At 32.7% G+C, this 19,271-nt stretch overlaps 2 protein-coding genes across 3 annotated transcripts; one reads left to right on the top strand and one right to left on the bottom strand.

Annotated features, from left to right (window-relative positions):
* Positions 1 to 462: 462 nt before the first annotated feature.
* On the top strand, positions 463 to 2,709 carry LOC146921087 (uncharacterized). Of its 2 annotated transcripts, none has more exons than XM_085714510.1 (5): positions 463 to 905; positions 979 to 1,017; positions 1,109 to 1,186; positions 1,275 to 1,327; positions 2,338 to 2,709. In XM_085714510.1, the coding sequence occupies exons 1-5, from the start codon at positions 543 to 545 to the stop codon at positions 2,342 to 2,344; spliced, it is 540 nt and encodes a 179-aa protein (XP_085570636.1). In that variant the 5' UTR covers positions 463 to 542; the 3' UTR covers positions 2,345 to 2,709. The 2 variants fall into 2 exon arrangements, with proteins under 2 accessions (XP_085570636.1, XP_085570638.1); XM_085714512.1 differs by having other exon boundaries at positions 982 to 1,017.
* Positions 2,710 to 6,164: 3,455 nt separating this feature from the next.
* On the bottom strand, positions 6,165 to 12,566 carry LOC146921088 (mitochondrial Rho GTPase 1-like). The gene is made up of 14 exons (XM_085714504.1): positions 12,348 to 12,566; positions 12,039 to 12,171; positions 11,799 to 11,948; positions 11,536 to 11,712; positions 11,107 to 11,355; positions 10,914 to 10,982; positions 10,761 to 10,816; positions 10,469 to 10,550; positions 10,010 to 10,221; positions 9,853 to 9,925; positions 9,300 to 9,412; positions 8,382 to 8,529; positions 7,233 to 7,419; positions 6,165 to 6,504 (listed from the first exon to the last, which is right to left on the bottom strand). Exons 1-14 carry the CDS (start codon positions 12,491 to 12,493, stop codon positions 6,434 to 6,436), a joined length of 1,866 nt encoding a protein of 621 aa, XP_085570630.1. The 5' UTR covers positions 12,494 to 12,566; the 3' UTR covers positions 6,165 to 6,433.
* Between the last annotated feature and the right edge of the window lie 6,705 nt (positions 12,567 to 19,271).

The following is a 19,271-nucleotide window of genomic DNA, read 5'->3' on the forward strand; positions in this document are numbered from 1 at the left end:
AAAATATATATAGAAAAAACTACCCTCCTTCAAAACAAATAAAATGCATTATCTTGTATGTCCGATTGAACTGATTATGTGGTTTGATTGAGCTTAGGTTTATTTATTTTTTTGGATCATTGAACTTAGGTTTATGTTCTCTCGTGTCCTTATATTCCATTTTCATATAGAGGACCCTCTACGCACATACTCTCTCCGTTTCAAAATGAGTGTCGTTTTAGGTGTTTACACACATATTAAGAAATGCAATGATTAAGAGAAAGAGAATGATTATTTTACCAAATTATCCTTATTAACTATTGGTTAGTTTTAAAAGTAATACTTTGGAAATAGTGTGCAGAGTATTAATTGGAGGGTACAATTGAAAAGAAAAAGTTATTATTGCATTGGAAAATGAAAGCGACACTCATTTTGAAACAAATTTTTTTGGCTAAAGCGACACTCATTTTGAAACGGAGGGAGTAGTACTTACCAATGTTACCATTACCCAAAAGGCTTCAATAACAAACCAAACACACGGATGAAACAAACAACTTAGCAGCATGCAGATGGCCAACGCCGACGCCGTCGCCGGACCCGACAGCGGCAACATGATATCTGGCTTAGTCGCTCGCGCAGACGACGAGATATCACGCGTTATCGTTCGTATCGCCGATAGCATTGCACACAGATTCAGGAAGCCCAACGCCGATCCCAACCGCGAAATATCTCACTCTCTTGCTCACGCACCCGCCGACGCCGAGATACCTCCGTCTGTAAATCTCACCGATGAAGAGATAATAGATCGCTTTGTCATTCTCGTGGTCGAACCGGTGGTTCGTAGTTCCATCATATTTGGAGCTTGTTACGTTGCCTTCGAATGGATAAATAAAGGCTATTTGCTCGATTTGATTTCCATGATTCAGGTATATATTAGTGTTGCTTTCACAATATACTTTTATCTTATTCTGATTATCTAAATGTTTGTTTTCGTCTTAGGAGATGTGCGAAACACTGCTAGCTACCATTGCTGCTCAGGTAATTAACAAAACAAAACAACTTTTTTTTTGTTAAGATAATGGTTCTGTTATGTTCTGATGTTAATTAATCAATACAAATACATATTCAGCTGGAGCAAAAGAATCCTTCAGATAGGTGTCGTAGTTTGTCGAGATATAATTATTCAAGAACTTCACATTTCAGAGAGGTGTAGTAGTAGATCTAACTCATTCTCTCTTCATATGGATTGTAAGATAGTATTTATCTCTAAATCATACTACTGTTTTCACTTACAGGGTCTTAAATCCATCAAAAAAAACCTACATTCAACAAACCCGGCTTTAGACAGGTTAGCTTCCGATTCTATCATTATCAAATGCTCCCACTTTTCTTCTTTGATGTTCCATATAGTCAAATAAATAGATGGATAGTTAGATGCCTCTTTCTTGAGACCATTGAAATCTTTTTGTATATTCTCCTTACCTCCATTCATGGCAAATTCTTCTGCATTTTGGAATTCTCTCTTGATGAATATGTATTTTCTTCTCGAATTCTTCCATTATTAAATCAACGCAATGTGCAGCACAAGACGTCGTTATTGTGCAACATGTTTTCTTCCATGTAGCTTTGTGGACTGCCAATGCCTCAATTGTGGCCTGAACTTCTTTGCTTTAAATACTTGACTATAATATTAGGGTATGATGGTGGTTTGAATCCTAAGCCATGTTTTGCAACAGATTCAAGATAGCACGAAATTCTTCACTCCTTGCCACATTGAAAGCTATGACATTGTTCTAGAAAAACCTTGCAATATTATTTTTAACTTTTAATAATATCTTTGGGTGTTCAAGATGAATCCACATTTTTCCAAAATGCTTAGCCACTAATTAGGAACCTATGCTTAGCACTACTTTAAAGGCACAAATACTAGAGGGAGAGGCATAATCTATCCAGCATGAATATTGCAAGAGAAGACGAGGATTGACATTAAAATTTAGAATAGAATTGTTGTTGCTAATGTTACTACTGTCAATGCAAATAAAATTTTTACTGTCTCTGCAAAAAAAATCTCAATGATTGCTTGGTCAAGGAGAGAATGGAAAACCATATTCATTTATTAACAGCTTCCTCCACTGCAACATTTCTAGCGTAGCATGTTAGATTTAGTTGATTTTAACTATAGCTAAAATCAATAATATCCTTATCTAAGGCTCAAACTTTAGTAGAATTGTTGCTTCGTGTTTTGTCCATTGGATCCGTTAATTATACCAGTTCACATTCACTTTATGTCATTCAATAGACTGGTGTACCGAGTAACCCTTTGAATTTTGTTTTGTCCAATGGATCTGCCAACTGCAGGAAGTAGAGCAGCATCAGGAAGGCACATCTAGAGCTGTTGGTTTAAGCAGTAAATCTACTGGTATGTGTACATCATGTTTTTAATTGACCTTGTTTGTGGAGTTGAGGTGCAGAATTTGATCCCTTAAAGGAAGAAAATTTGCAAAAGGGGAGTGTTTCAATTACTTGTTTTTCGACTCCAGAAATGATAGAAAATGGCAATATAAACATGTACCCTTTTGGTGTTTATAGCTTAAAGGTCTATTGTACGTATGATTTTAATGCTTTGTTGTACTGGTAGTATGAGTCGTTTACTGTGCCATGTTTCTAACTGGAGTTGATTATCAATCTTGAACAAACTAATTAAACTGATGATGATGCTGTTGATGTTAATGTTGTTGTTGTAATTGGTTCAGCCTTCACTTTACAATATGCATAAAGATGAAAATAAATAAATTTTTTTTGATGCTATGACTCTTTTGTATCATGTTTCTTGTTGTTACTATGTTGTAATTAGTTATTATCTATGTTGTGTTGTGTGAAGTAGAGAGTGAGTGTATAAATATAATAGAAATGAATACATGAAAAAAAGTTTCAAAACTTAAGTATTTATATTGGGAGGTGAAGAGAAAATTTCATCATATGTTGAGAGAAAATGGGAAACAACAACAAGACTGACAAGGAATATGGTTGATGCCTTTGACAATTCATGAGGTGTTGATTAGACATTGGAATTAAATGTCATTTTGAAATGGATTTGGTTCATTTCTTAGATTATTATATTAACTTAAACAAGTGTTGATACCATGATGATTTAAACAAGTGTTACATTAGGTAAAAGTATATATAAACACATTTTGTATGCTGCATAATGTTTATTGTGGCCCTCTGGAATCAACTCTATTGCATTGTTAATAACGTGCTTTGTCAATTTTCTGAAATAACATGTAGCCGGTCCCACTTAGTAGGATAAGGCTTTGGTTTTGTTGTATATTTTCCTTATGATTTAAGAAATGTTAACACTCTAGGGGTAGACCTAGAAAAACTATAAGAGAAACTATTAGGAAGGATCTAGAGAGTTAGAGAAAGACATGGATTTTGATAAAACACTATGGCGTCGTTTGATTCATGTAGTCGACCCCACTTAGTGGGATAAGGCTTGGTTGTTGTATAATTTAAGAAATGGTAACACTCACCTAAGTGATGTTGAATCAATACAAGCAAACCGTTTTCTATCCTAAGTGATTTTGTTTAGATCTTGTTGATCATTGATTTTTGAATTCAAAAATTTGAGAACTAAAATAGCCAAAGAAAATTGGAAGGGAATAGAAATATGGTGGCTGCTTAATGTTAACAACCGAGTGACCCTGCCACAAGATTAAGGGTAGGGTCTTTCTAATCATTTGGAAAAGTTAGAACAATCTCTCTGTGATATTTTGCTCATATGACATATAATGAAGAGCTACATAAGGAATAATCTTTGGCACACTTGCTCTATTTCTACATGTAGTTAGTTGTTTATCTATAATGTTTTCTATGTAGTTAATGATCCCAAGAGTTTGTCTTTCTCCTTGCTCTTTTTGCTTAATTACTTTTTTTAGGCCATTGTTGCTTATTTACTTATATTTCATCTTCTTTCCCATTAGCTTTATAATTTCTACTATTGCCATTTACTTGAGGGTGAGATACACGGTTCCCTCGGTCTTCACATTATGTCCCTGAAGCATATATGTATATAAATTATATATCATATATAGAGTGAAAAAGGGGAAATTACATTAAAAAGTTTTCATTTGTGTTGACAACTAAATAGACGACAATAGATTGGATATTTTTGGCTTAATAGATTGGAGTTTGCTGGTAATCTAACTGATAATATCTCATGGACGTGGTTGTGGCACATCCCTGCTCCAGAGAAATTGAAATTTTTCCTTTGGACGGCATTACAGAACTCTCTTCCTACCAGGTCGATGTTGTGCCATCGTGGTATGATCCAAATGAACCTTTGTCCGCGTTGTAATCAAGAAGTTGAGACCACCTTCCACTGCCTCAGGGATTGCGATTTTGCGACTCGTCTTTGGAAAGCTATTGGATTTACCGAATTATCTTTCTTCCAAGGGGACGATCTTTATGTTTGGTTACGTCGTGGTATTGATGGCCATTCTAGATTTTTGTTTATGTCTGCTTGTTGGTGGTTATGGCGCACTAGGAACAGCCTGTGTATGGCAAATGAGGTCGTTTCTCCATTTTCTACTAGGATGTGTACAGAAAACTATGCTAATCTTTTGGCTAAGAACTTCCTCAAGCAGCATCCAGTTCCACTCACGCGGGTGATAAAGTGGAATGATAAGGGGGGTAATGGCATGATTTTGAATGTTGACGGAAGTAGCCTCGGTAATCCCGGTGTCTCCGGTTTTGGGGGCTTGCTTAGGAATGAGGATGGTGCTTGGATCCATGGATTTGCTGGCAATATAGGCTTCTCTAACATCCTCCATGCGGAGTTATTGGCAATTTACCATGGGTTACGTATGGCCTGGGAGTTTGGTATTTCAGAATTGTGGTGTTATTCTGATTCAAAGACCGCAATTAAGTTGATTTCTGAACCTGTCAACGCTTGGCATCACTATGCAGCAATTATTTTTAATATAAAGGAGCTCTTTTCCAGGGACTGGCACATCCACATGCATCATACTCTTCGAGAAGGCAATGCTTGCGCCGACTATCTTGCCAAGCTTGGAGCTGGTAGCCATGAGACATATCGTTCTATTGCAGTTCCTCCTGCTGGAATTAGTCTACTCCTATTAGCTGATGCTAGTAGGATTTCTTTTTCTAGATAGTTTTTTTTCTGTTATTTTTTCTTTCTTTTTCCGATTCTACCAAAAAAAAAAATTGAGTCATTATGATTGAGAGATGATAAAACAATTGTTATGAATGTTGCATTTTTCAAAAATAACAAAAAAAAAACATTTTTGGGAGGATGGGTAGCTCACTAACGGGTTCAAACTCAGAACCTCTGAATTAAAGCCCTCGTAAATATTTTTAGCCATAAGGTTGCATTTTATCACAGCCAAATTTCGAATTTACTAGAGTTATACGTATCGGTAGAACCTGTGTTCAACTACCAGGTGAAATGATTATTGGTAATGTACTTATCTGGTCTCACCCTTTCTATGAAAACCAGAGGGTTATAAAATAAGGCTCAACGCACGGTTGATGGAATCTTGTTGACTTATGAATAAATAAATTAAAGGAAAACCAAAAATTCAAATGATCTCTCTTTCTAAGCAGGGACGAATGTAGAGGGGAGACCCATGAGATGGCCCCCTCTAATTGCGTAATTTCTCAAGTAAACTTATATGTATACAGTATATATATACATGTTCATCGAAATATAACACTTACTGACTTACTATAGCTATATTTCTGATTTAGTCATGTAGGCAGCAGGGATTCATTTTGTCGTCATACGTACACACATAAATATAAAGTTATTACAAATACTATTTCTTAGCTAACCATCTATTATATCTATTCTTATCTATTTATATTATATAAAATCATATACCACTATTATATATGATTACTTTTGACACACTATCAACGTAAAATATTTTACATTATCAAAAGTAATCTTATATAATACTACTATTGATTACTTTCTCTTTATGTTACGCATGAATGGCTCTTCTTGTTCAAGTGACGTGTGATTAATATAAGATTACTAAAATATTTAAGGAGCTAAGGCAAGAAGATAAACGCTCACAAAACTTGAACAAGAAAAGCAAGATAAAGAAAAAGAACACATGGACCTGTGTTAAAAATTTGAGAGTTCCAACGGCCAATGCCAGTAGGATGAACAGCCATTTATGTGTGTTTCTTGTGAAATTAGGTTTGTAATATTAAGCATTTTCCATAATATTGATACCCCTAAGATGTTTAACACGAGTCCTATATATACACAAATCCTGTAACTTAGCTATTCACATAAGTATCTTCTAATATTTCTCAACCCAACACTAATGTAATTCTTAACACCTTTAATGTTAAAGGCAATGTAGCTTAGCCAAGAGCAGGCTAGGCTGCATCCAGATCAAGGTATGGAATGATCACGACCCATTCACAGAACCTGTCTTTTAACCTGACGCATTCTTCCTTGCACAGCCAGCCCAAACGCCACGGCCACCCCAACTGCAATATAATGTGATACTATAATCATTAACAAAGAAACCAAAGCCAAACTTATATTTTCTAGTAATTTAAATTAACATTTTGCGGAACACCAAAGCAGAACTAGTCAAAAGTTGAATAAAAAATTCAAATGATCGGTGGCCGACTGAATATCCAAAAAGATAGAAAGCCCAAACATGGCCAGCTCTCTTTCATGCCATTGCCCCATCCTTTGACTCCGCTTTCTGGAGGAACCAGAAAGATGGCTCCCAATTAGGTCCTATATTGTAGAAACTTGGTAACGGCCATTTATTTATTCATTTGCTACATTTGCATTTTGTTGATAATTCATTGGCTAGCTATAATCTAAATTCAAACTCCAAGAACTATTTACCGAAGAAGAAATAAAAAGAAAGTGAAACAAAACTACATGGATGAACGATGGATTCATATCATATCTTTCAACAACACAGGAGAAGTAAAACAAGCTAAACGGTAGCACAAATAGGGAACAGTTCAGTTGCTTAACACCTCAAGGTTATAAGTGACAAACCATTGGAAAATCAAAATGAGCTATAAAACCAAAAGAGAGAACACGTGATCCAGGACAAATCATATCACCGAAAAATTAAACAGGTTAATAGGCTCTTTTTATTTAGTTAGCATGATAGATTGAAAAATTTAAATATATACGAAGTCAAAAGGAACTTAATGAAGAAACTAACAAGTAAACCTGAAAAATAATATACCTGAAACAAACATAAGAGATTGATCTATGAGTCTGTGGTACTGCTTGAGTGTTTTTCTACCTTCAGTTTTTGGAATGTTTAAATGAGGGTGCTCTGCAGCCATTACAATTTGGCGAAATATATTATTGGAATCCCCCAACTTCACACTGATCGGCATGGGAGCCTCTACTCCTATGTCCTGACTAACCTACAAGCATCAAGAAAGAACATAAGCCATGATTATATATGCCATGGAAGACATCACTATACAATATATTTTACCAAGTTGTTCTAACAGTCAGCTATATCCATACACGAGAAAGATAACTGTGCTCTTCAATTTCCACCTTCGTTTGTGAGTCGGTAGAAAAGGTTGACAAATATAAGGCCCAATTTACTTTGGAAAAACATTTTCTATTTTCATTTCCTAAATATATAGTAGAATGAATAATGGACAGGTTGCAAAGAGTCCACTGGTTTGTTCTTTGATCACCTTGGAGCAGTAGGCCATACCTTCCTAACTAAAAAATCAGAGCCATCTGATGTAAGTGTTTTGGTGGAACAACCAGACATGACTCATGAGACACCCCACGTAGTCAAGATGTACAGTGAGAAACGATGCACAATAATATTCCAGATTTCCTAAATTTATGTTAGCTTTACTTGTTAACAAGCAGAAATAGACTCTTGTAGTGAAAATTGTCTTGCATTTTCAAAGATAACGAGTACAACCTGTTCAGACTTCTGCTTGAAACAGGTATAGCATAGCAATGTTCATGTAAATGAGGCATGATGCCTTTATTTTGTAAATGAGGCATGAACCTTTTCAGACTTCCATTCAAAGATGCCATACAACATATAATAAATGCGCAAAAAATGTCACAAATCCAAAACATCACAATATACAAAAAGTGAAACAAGAAAAAATTAAACTAGCTTTCAATCTGCTTAATCAAATGTCAATCTGAAGATCAAAGCATACATATACATAGACTACTACATACTATATAATTAATCTTAATCAGAAACTTAGGATGAAATCGTAATTCCAAGATGTGTCACTCACCACAATAAATATCTATTTATCTAACCCATCCAACAGTTATGTACAGCAATATGCATGTTCAATTATGTATATGATCATTCAAATGAATAAAATAATGAAAATACCATAGTTGCCTCTTGTATAGCCATTGTAAATGAATCCTGATCATCATTAGCTGCAACTATAAGACAGGGCACCTGAAAGCCAGTGTCTTCTCCATGACCAGCAATTTTTGACAAGAGTTCAGATGATGCCTTCCGTGAAGAATCAGACCTACAATTAATATTTAGTCAGCTGGCCAGGCCCGAACTCTATACAACCAACATTTTTGCAGGCACTTAGTATAAGTTGCCCACAATCCAGACCACGTGAACATGAAATTACAGTTAACTAAAAAGCCCATAGATGAGTTAATTTGAACATAATGAATACCATGCAAACACACAATGACTTATAAATCTTATTTTTAAGTTGTTTGAATCTTATGTTTGTACTCCTTCCGATTTCAATTATAAACAAAAAATGGTTTAGTGCTCTAAAATATAAGTTGAATGATGTCATCCCTAACTAATATAGTTTTTATTTTGCAATAACCCTTTTGTTCTCGTGGAACATGTTCCCATGAAGGGTATTGTAGGAACTACAATTATTTTTTTTATAACATTAAAAAAATTAGTTAGAGTTAACTAAAATCCTTAATTACTGTAAAATTAGGTATTTTGGTTTATAATAAAGACCAGCGGGAGTAATTTACAATTGTTAGTTTGAAAAATCAACCCAGAATTTGTGGTCTTCAGCCTATAAGTTGTTTTAGGAAGTTCATCCAAATGCACTATGGAGTTTTTCTAAATGCTTTTGATTTTAGATATTGAAAAGTTTGTTATGAGCTAAACATCTATGGAAACAAGTTATAATTTTTTAGTTTATATGCACCAAAGGCACCAGGTAATAATTTAATAGTGAAACCTATGCTTATAATAACATGAAAAAAATCTAATCCATAATTTCTATCTGATATTATGTACTTCAATATAAGTTGTCACCTGTCATGAACAAAAACTGCAATGTCACATGAGCCCAGAGACTCCTTGTTGGCTAGCAGCTTTGAAACTCCACCTTCAGAAATCTGTCTCAGCACAATATATTTTTTGTTTTCCTGCAAACAAAATGGTAAGCGAATTGGAAGATATAAGTGTCAATATGTACAAAATGAATACAACAAATGAAGACTTTGGTGTGACAAAAGCTTAAAGAATTGAAGGGCCAGTTTAGATAAAAAAAAAACTTATTTGCAGCTTATTATAGCACAAGCGCTTATGTATAAGCTTGCAGAAGCTATTTTCGTAGCAAAAGGTGAAATAACGTTCAATTGTTTTTGTGCTATAAGTTATTTTTATAACCTATATGTGAGAACTTATGAAAAGTTGAAAAAATCTTAAGAAAATTGTCTTAAGTTGTTTTCATAAGTTCTCCCAAACAGTCTCACAAAGCTTATGTCAGTAGATAAGCTCAAATAAGCCAATCCAAACAGTCCTGAAATGTCTTTCTTTGTCACAGTAAGAAGCTATTGTCAAATGTCAATCGAGTATCAATTACCGTAGAAATATCAACAACATTGGCAGCAAAACGATCTTCATTTGTAGTTGGATTGTATGCTTCAGAATATGGCCTGCATAATTAATTTCAACAACAACGAGATGATGGTCAATAATTTAATGTGTTACCAGGAACCTCAAGGTAACAACTAAAATACCTTCTGATGCAATAATTCAATAATGCAGATTTTCCAGCTTTCATAGGCCCAAAAACGAAGCACTGCAATACATTTCTTTCTGAATGTCGTTTTTTGCGATCTACGCGTCGCCTCCTAGTCACACGGATAGCAGATGATGGATCACCAGGATAACCAATGTACATCAGATTCTCCACACTAAAGGTCGGATTTAGAAGTGTCATGAGTGCCCACTGTTTGGAAAACATATAATATAATAAATCGATGGTGATGCAAATAAAATGCTATATGCACGGAAAAGATACACAGACCAGACGTACAGTCATACATCATGTAAAACTGAGGCAACCATGATTCTCAAAATACTTTTAAAATATAGTGATAAATCTATCCATTGAAGCCCACCACTTTTCTATAAACATTGTTCAACAAAATATAAGGAAGAGGGAGGGACAAAGATAAAAGACTTGTGCACTGCACCTCTGACAAAAATGCATCAAGTGACAGTCCTCCAGATGCATTCCTTTCTACAGCATCCTTGTATGGATTTTCAATCCAGGGACTGCAATTAAAAATTAAAAAATTTCAAAAAACATTGCCAAGAGTCCTAATTGACATTCTGACTCGGGAAAGGCATGCCTATAAAAAATGTCATAGCTGGGACTTTGTCAAAACAGTGAAGAAGCAAAGTCACAAGTATAAACCACATCCTTAAAAAATGTATGTACATTTGAAAAATTCCACAACATAAGAAAGATTACAATCAGCCTACCTTTTTGGGGCACTAGAAAACAGTTCTTCAAGTTCATGGGGTTGCAGCACCTTATCCTGGAGGAAGGAAAAGATATAAATGATTTTCAAATTGTATAACAATAAAGTAAGTTAAAATAATGCCCAAAAATGATTGGGGAGAAGCATGACTTACAGAATTACCATCAAATTCATCAAAGATTGTCACCAAGAAATCAATTGCCTCATTTGTCAATTCAACACTCTGCAGACATTAAATCAATGAGAATAAAATAAGTTCCATATATTGTCAACAAATTGAAATACAAGCAGGTATAACATATAGAGAACATAACACAAGATGCTGCAATTTATCTCAAAAGAAACACCTGATCAGGTGCACACTTCAAAGGTGGAAATAAACCAGCAGCAAGCTTGACATCATAATTATATCCGAACTTTTTTAGCACGGTCCATGTTGCCTCAAGAGGCCCTTTTTCTATGAAAAGGGCATGAAGAAATAGAAATCCTGCTGAAGTAAGTCCTTGTTCATTCACGCCTTCTGATAAATTCTTTTTCACAACCTCCTTTACATCCAAAATTTCACGTGGCTTTAGAGGAGCATTGAAACATCTAACCTGTAGATAGTTTGGTTAGATTTTGCACAAATTTGATATGCAGGTTAACTTACCACAACATAAGCTACCATAACGTGATGTGAACAAGCCTATATTCAAGCTAGAAGGTGTGAGACTATTATACTCGGATAATAAACAAGCCACAATTTGAAGTTTAATATGAGAAGGAGAAATTAAGACCTGAAAAGCATTTAGTTCAGCGTTACTAAGAGCCCCATCTTTGTCATGATCACAAAGGGTAAAAATCCGCTTCAAAGCCCGCACACAACGAGGCGTTAGAGTTTGTGACTCCTGATCAAATAAAGGAGTCATGGGATAGAGAGCAGCCTTTTGTGCAAAGAAGAAAACTTCCCGGACCTTCAACAAGGAAACTTAATTAGAATTGTGTCACCCTTGAAAAGAAAAAAGAGGAATTTGATTGAAATAGTATGAGTAAAAGATACCTCGAATGTCTTATACGATGAACACTCAACACATGCTTGAATTTCGCAAAACTGCTGCATTAGTGGTGACATCACCTGCTCTAGGCTCACTTGCTGATTTTCATCTAGCAGATCAAGCTTACAACCGACCACTATAACCGGAGCTTTGACCTGTTCATGATGTACAAATATCTATCTATGTCAAACATACATTCCCTGGAAATGAAATAAAAAAAACGAAGAACAAAGAGAGATGAGAACCTCTAATTTTCGAAGACGAGGGAGCCAAAATATGGTTAGATTTTCAAGTGTCTCGGAGCGATCACATGCATAAGTAAGGACAACTGAGTCAGCCCGCTGTAATTCTTCAGCAACTTTATCAGTGTCCTCAGTACTACAAGCACAAGCACATGCATAAATGAAGGTATTCAATCAGATTTCCAGCAAAAAAAAAAAAACATATGCATGAATTCGCAGGATTTCTATAATTGGGAAAGTAAGAAACATTTGATTAAATGTGTGTCCATTATTGGAATTTGAGGAAGATAAGAACGAAGGAATGAACGTTACCGTGAAGAAGTGTCAATGATTTTGATCGGGACACCATCACAATGTAGAAATCGAGGCGAGCCGTGAACGAGGCTGGTTTTACCGGTTCCACTGTCTCCAGCGACAACGACACGAACTACGTCACCACCGCGTCTCACTCCCACCATTGAAGAAGAAACCCTCCCTCTGTGTGTGTGATTGTTTTGTTTGGCGAAGCCAAGGAACTGGGGAAAAAAACCCGCTAACTCTAAACGGTGTACTAATTTAATTGTTAAGTCTTTTTTGTGATATTTTTTTTGGCTTAAATGTTCAATTAGTCCGTTACCTTGATTTCAAGTATCGGTTTGGTCCCATAAGTAATAAAAGATCAGTTTATATCTCTTAACTTTATTTAAAATAACGGTTTGATTCATTCTGTTAATTTAATTCAAAAAACGTTAAATTTTGGTCCCTTAACTTATTTAATTAGGATTAGTTTGATCTCTTAACTTATTTAATTAGTATTAGTTTGGTTCCTAAACTTAACATTTTTTGAATTAAATTAACATAAGAGACCAAACAGATACTTTAAATAAAGTTAAGGGACCTAAATGAACCTTTTATTACTTATGGGACCAAACCGATACTTGAAATCAAGTTAAGGGACCAATTGAACATTTTAGCCTATTTTTTCCAATTTTGACATATTACTTTTCATAAATGTGATAGAATAGAATAGAATACATTATTTGCTATAAAAAAAAAAAGAATAGAATACATTATTGTATACATCCTCTTGTCACTATTATAAGCAAAAATTAACATTTTAGATTTATTTAATTAACGATGTATATTGTCTTAATTATAGACCACGTACATCATTTATAGATTAGAAAATGCTATTCAATACAAAATATTAAGTAAATTAACATTTTGATTTTTTGAAGCAAAATGTTAAGATGACTATATGTTAGTAAAAAAATTATAGATAGTAAGTTTGTTTTATAAGTTGTATATTAAATCCAGTGGTTACGATTCTTATGATGCTCTAATCATACTTATAAAATTTAGTGGCTGAGGTTTTATAAGTTGCAGTAATGTTATGAATTTTTAAACAATTTATAATTAATTCACGCATTATTTAAAATTTCAAAATTTAGTGGTTGAGGTTCTTTTGATGTTATAATCATGCCTATAAAATTAGGTAACAGAATTTGACTCGTGATTCTATGCTTACTTAGTAAAAATTACAATTTTGCATGTTTTGATTGACAAATTAAAATAAATTGAGGTGTAGTCGGAATGCTGCGAAACTTAGCAGGTCCTCTTTATGTATTTCTATAGATATATGCCTTCAAAAAACCATCTCAAAATTTGATTTCTAGATCAAGAAGTCTGTTGTTTTTTATATATAGTCTTTTGTACCTTAAAAATTCATAATTAATTTATTTCTTGTTAGAAAATTATAATTTTGTCTAAAAATATGAAAATTTAGAAATAAATACATCTACACAAAGAACCATCATTTCGTCTAGGATTTGATCTCTGGTCGGTGTGTGTTGGAAAATATTTGTTGAGATTGTTCAATCCCTTAAATAGATCTCAATTACTTTGAGGAAATTAACTTCTACAAATGTGCACATTTGATACTTTTGGTTTATCAAAAAATGTTAAATTTAGTAATATATATAGATAAGAAGTACGCTTTAATTAGACTATCAAATTTTCTAGTACCCATCAGAAAAAAGAAAAAAAATCTAGTAAACCAATTTTTTTAGTCATGTATGATAACTTAGGCAATTTAGGCAACATTCTTTTTATTGAGATTACACATATTAAATGTGATAAACTACAACTTTTAAAACATTTGGTCTAGTTTATAAGTTTATATGACCAAAATAGATATATTTCATGACAATCCGTTTGGTGCGCAGGATAAGGAGACATGATATGAGTAGAATATCCTATCCTGCCTCAATCCGTTGTTTGGTGCGCCAACAAGAAATGATAAGTTTACCCTATTTCTAACCCTACCCTACTCCTCTTTTGTTATTTTTATCCTTATCTTTTGGTGGGTTAGAATTATCCTATCATGATTAGCAATAGAATTCTTATTTTGCCCTCTCTCTCTCAATTCATTGTTCATATTTTGTCTCCTATCCATCCATCGACATCTACCTCTTGTTCCATAACTTCAATACCATCCATGATTTGTTACAGATCTGACCCCAATTCCATCCTACAATCACAATTTCCTACACCTACTTAATTGTTTGTTTGTTGTGAATTGGTAACAAATTATTAGATCTGTAACATGGTAGAGATAAATCTATAATCAGATCCTCTACATCAACGTTTTCCTCCATAACTATCTCTAATATCATGTTCTCTCTACCAATTCTTCCTTTTTCTTCCATCTTTTGATTATCTATTTTGCTGCTGGTGTATGAAATTGTTTACACCTTCGAATGGAGTTGCACAAAGGGGCTAATTTAATTCAACAAATCACAACATAATTTTTTTTTTTATAATAAATCACAACATAATTTTGGGGTAAGAATGGCAGGTTGTAATTGAAGAATAAAGCAGACAGTGCCCCTGAAAATAAGGAAGAAGACGGTTAACATTTTTTTTATAATAAATTTGTATAATTAATAATAGCTTAATTATATTTAATTAAAAAAGGTTAAAATATATAATTAATAATAAGGGTAATCATGTCATTTAATTGGGATAAATATGATATTATGTTTGTTATCATGTGTGCAACAAACATATGATAGGATTATGATTTATCATGTTCATATCATTTCCTATCCATATCCAATTTCATATCCTATCATATCTCTATCATATCATGTGCACCAAACGAACCCTTAGAGTTTTATTATGTTGCGTTAAGTTTGTCGGCGTCAATGATTCTAATACTTTAGCGAAATGGTGGTAATAATAAATATATGTCATACATATGTCTTTCACATGCTAACCCCTCTCTCACTCTATAGCTAATCTGTCTCACCTCTTTCTTATGGGTCCCATGAATTTTTTCTTTAGAATTAGAATTGTTATTGATTCTTTCCAAAATAAAAATATTTTAATTTCATTTTTTTTCTAAAAAAAAATGTGTTATTTTTTCTCTCTAGAAAAAATCCGTTTGGTTTCTTGTTTTTTCTGCTAATACTTTAATATAATTGAAGTGGTGCTTTATAATTTTTTTGGATTTATGGAGGTTATGTAGTGAAACCTAACCAATATCGTTATCAAATACTCAATCCGTTTAAAAATAAATGTTGTTTAAGGATTTCACACAATTATTTAAAAATGCAAAGATGTTGACAAAAGACATGATAATTTTACTAAACTAACCTTACTTATTATTGATGTAATCTGTAAACTAACCTTATTAACTCTGTAAATATTTGTCGGTGTTTCTTTGTTGCAACAAAATGGTGGTAATAATAAATGTTGAGTCCAAAAAAAATATTGTTATTGTTCTTTTTTTTTTGACAAGATATCGTTATTTGTCTTTTTATTAGAGAAACAAAACACAATCAACCATACAATTTTCTTTTGTGTTATTTATGTGTTGAAAAATTATTGTTTAGTAATATATATCATTTTGATTTGTTCAAAAAAAAAATTAGAGGATAAAATTATTATTGTTGTAGTTATTATTGTTTTTGAAAGAAACACAATCAACAATAATATCGTTATTGTTCTTGTTATTGTTTTGTAGAGGATAATAATTTTATCCTCGTTTTTGAACACAATCAACAATAATATCGTTATTGTTCTTGTTATTATAGAAACAAAATACAATACATCATACGGTTTTCTTTTGTGTTATTTATGTGTTGAAAAGTTTAGATGTCAAATATTGACTTAGGATGAATGGATTTTTGCACTTCATGTGTTGCCTTTTACGTGTTTGATAATTGTTTTAAATGGTGTTATGTGATATTTTGCCCGTGTAGACTGAATTTTTTGTAATCTTGTGTGGCTGTGAAGAGAAAAGGAGATTTTTTATTTAACTTGGTTCACTTTAACGATGATTTCTGAATGCGTGTAATCTGTTATCATTTTAAACTAATTTCATATCATTTTGATTGGTTCAATAGGCAATGAGATTCTTTGGCCGTTCTTATTTATGGAACGTAATTACTCAAAAGTTGTTATCGACATCTCATGTACGCATCATGTCCTTAGATGTCGGGACTAAGCACACCGGAGTCGCATACTCGCATCCGAACCTGGGAGGATGTTCTCCTCGTCTGAATAAGTATAATCAGCTTGTGTTTTAAATAAAAAATGAACATTAATTCATCATTCAACATTTTTATCATTTTTTTGGTCAGCGTTCTTCAGATGTTAGATAAGAATAAGAGGGGAGCTTCTGACATTGCATATGAGCTTGATGGCATGGTAATAGTTAATTTTGTCAATAGCTGACTTTAATAATTATTTATTTACTTACTTATATTGATGTTGATGCAGATCGTGAAGCACGATGTGCAAGCCTTGGTGATCAGCCTGCCAGGGGGCTACCCAGCCCATAATGTAAGGGTTATTTTTGTAGTATAAACTTGATTAATTATAATTTTAACCATATTATCTTCATTAAAACATTAAAAAATTCTATTAATGTCATTTCATATTTAACAACCCATTTAACTATAAAATTTATTAAACATTGCAAATTCTATCATTTATTCAATAATGAGGGTATTATAACCTCAATTTAGTATTATAACATTATTTACTATTGATGTAATGTGTAAACTAAATTAATTAGAGGATAAAATTATTATTGTTGTTGTTATTATTGTTTTTGAAAGAAATATTGACGTTATTGTTCTTGTTATTAGAGAAACAAAACACAATCAACCATACCGTTTTCTTTTGTTTTTGTGTTATTTATGTGTTGAAAAGTTTAGATGTCAAATATTGACTTAGGATGAATGGATTTTTGCACTTCATGTGTTGCCTTTTACGTGTTTGATAATTGTCCTAAGTGTTGAATGATTTTACATTATGTTGTCAGGCCGGTCCAAAGCTAGTGCAACCTCAATTAACATTGCATAAATTCCAACAATTGATGACACCTCACCTCTACTTATTCACCAAATTTTCATCAAATGAAGTATAACATTGTTGTTTAATTAACAGATGTCTCACAAAATCTCCACATCACTATCTACAAATAATTGTCGTAGTATCGATATTCGCTACAAACCATTACCCAATTTGTGTCCGATACATCCCGATACGTACTAGAAGAGTATTCGATAATTAAAATTTATTTTAAATAAAATACGTTTTACATACACACAAAAAAACTTTCCTTAAAAAAATAAGAAAACATAAAAAAACATTATTATTAAAACAATACGTGGCTGGAACGTGACATATATTAGAATAATGACAAGTTAGTTATGGAATGGGAGGGAGGTTATAATATGAAAGGCACGTGACGTGACATATATTATCACTCTTTGGTTGGTTTGATAGACTCAAAGGCGCCGTCAAACCTTAAGGCAGCCGCAACAACCCAAATGGCAAACAAACAAGAACCCGTTTCCAAAAAGGTGAAAAAGACAATTAAGACAATTAAGGATGCGCCTTTCTGATGGGCATATGCGTTTTTAACTGATGTAAAAATAAAAGGTAAATGAAATTTAGTTAAATGATTGTGTTTTTTATTTTTTTTTATTTTACAATAAGATAATACCTTAATATGTAATTTTATTTTCCATACTGTCTTTCCTACTTTCTCTTTAAATTTAATGCCTTATCGTTATTTCCATTATTATTTGCTAAAAATTCTCATGTTATTAATCCACATAAGTCGAACACTATGAGTAAAACCCTTGTATATTGGAGGTTGTTGTCGGTAGTAACGCTATGAGTAAAAGATTAAATTATTTTGGCAAATTAAGTTGGACAAATATCTACTGATTTACATAAATCGATTATATTGGCAGAGATTGGAAATAAAAGAAAAAGATTTAATAGAAACATTACATTAATTTTGACAAAAAAACATTACATTAATAATGTTAACTTTCATCAAATATCTTTAAACATTTAACAATATTAATAATCTAATTATTTTTTATATATAATTACCACAATGTTACATGAGCCGTGCGAAAACACATGACTTTTATTATTGAAGAACAAACAGGAGAAACCAATTTACGAGAGGTAGCCTGATACAATCCTAGAATGGACAACGGGGAAGCTAACAGATTCAACTATAAGAGGTAGGATTGTTAAAAATAAATGTTTTATTATTAAATCTATCTTATTATTAAGTTTACAAACTCTTTATTTTCTAGAATAAGCCATACAATTTCAGAAGTATACGAAGTGAAGCTACATGGATGGACGGTAATAATTGCAGTTGTATAGTGATTAATATTTTTATTTTCTGCAAAGCACAAAATTTTACGGTAGTATTTAATTAAAGTGATTTTGACTGAAATATGAATAATTTATTGTTGTTTACATAGTGAGATAACAACCAACATCAAGTCCTATAGTTTGAACCCTTGAACCCTTGGATATTGGAGACTATTGTTGGTCGTAACACTGTGAGTAAAATATTAAATTATTTTCGCAAATTAAGTTAAACAAATATCTACTAATTTACATAAATCAATTATAGTGAAAAAATCTATCGGGTAACAAATTACAAATTTATCACATTTTATCTTATCTCATTTATTCTTTTTATTAACTTTAAATTTTACGCAAATCAATACATTTATAAACTATAAATATATTACCTATAATATTTTTGAAAAACTAAACCCGCACAAATTTTACGTAAATCAATACATTTATAAACTATAAATATATGGGTTTTTCTCTCTCTCTCTCTCTCTCTTAATAATCTTTCTATCATATTTCTCTGTCTTATTAATTAGCTTTAATAATTTTCACCATCATCATCCTCCTTGTTAC

Source organism: Medicago sativa, chromosome 5, assembly GCF_051527215.1.
Source record: "Medicago sativa cultivar Bolivia chromosome 5, Bolivia_mono, whole genome shotgun sequence".
Taxonomy (NCBI): domain Eukaryota; kingdom Viridiplantae; phylum Streptophyta; class Magnoliopsida; order Fabales; family Fabaceae; genus Medicago; species Medicago sativa.

Excerpts from the sequence above, each read along its gene's own strand:
- LOC146921087 (XM_085714510.1), top strand. The coding sequence starts at position 543 with ATGCAGATGGCCAACGCCGACGCCGTCGCCGGACCCGACAGCGGCAAC. Across the intron at positions 1,018-1,108 it reads TAGCTACCATTGCTGCTCAG|CTGGAGCAAAAGAATCCTTC; the intron begins GTAATTAACAAA and ends ATACATATTCAG. Across the intron at positions 1,187-1,274 it reads GAACTTCACATTTCAGAGAG|GGTCTTAAATCCATCAAAAA; the intron begins GTGTAGTAGTAG and ends TTTCACTTACAG.
- LOC146921088 (XM_085714504.1), bottom strand. The coding sequence starts at position 12,493 with ATGGTGGGAGTGAGACGCGGTGGTGACGTAGTTCGTGTCGTTGTCGCT. Across the intron at positions 11,356-11,535 it reads CTGAACTAAATGCTTTTCAG|GTTAGATGTTTCAATGCTCC; the intron begins GTCTTAATTTCT and ends AACTATCTACAG. Across the intron at positions 10,817-10,913 it reads ATGAATTTGATGGTAATTCT|GATAAGGTGCTGCAACCCCA; the intron begins GTAAGTCATGCT and ends TCCTTCCTCCAG.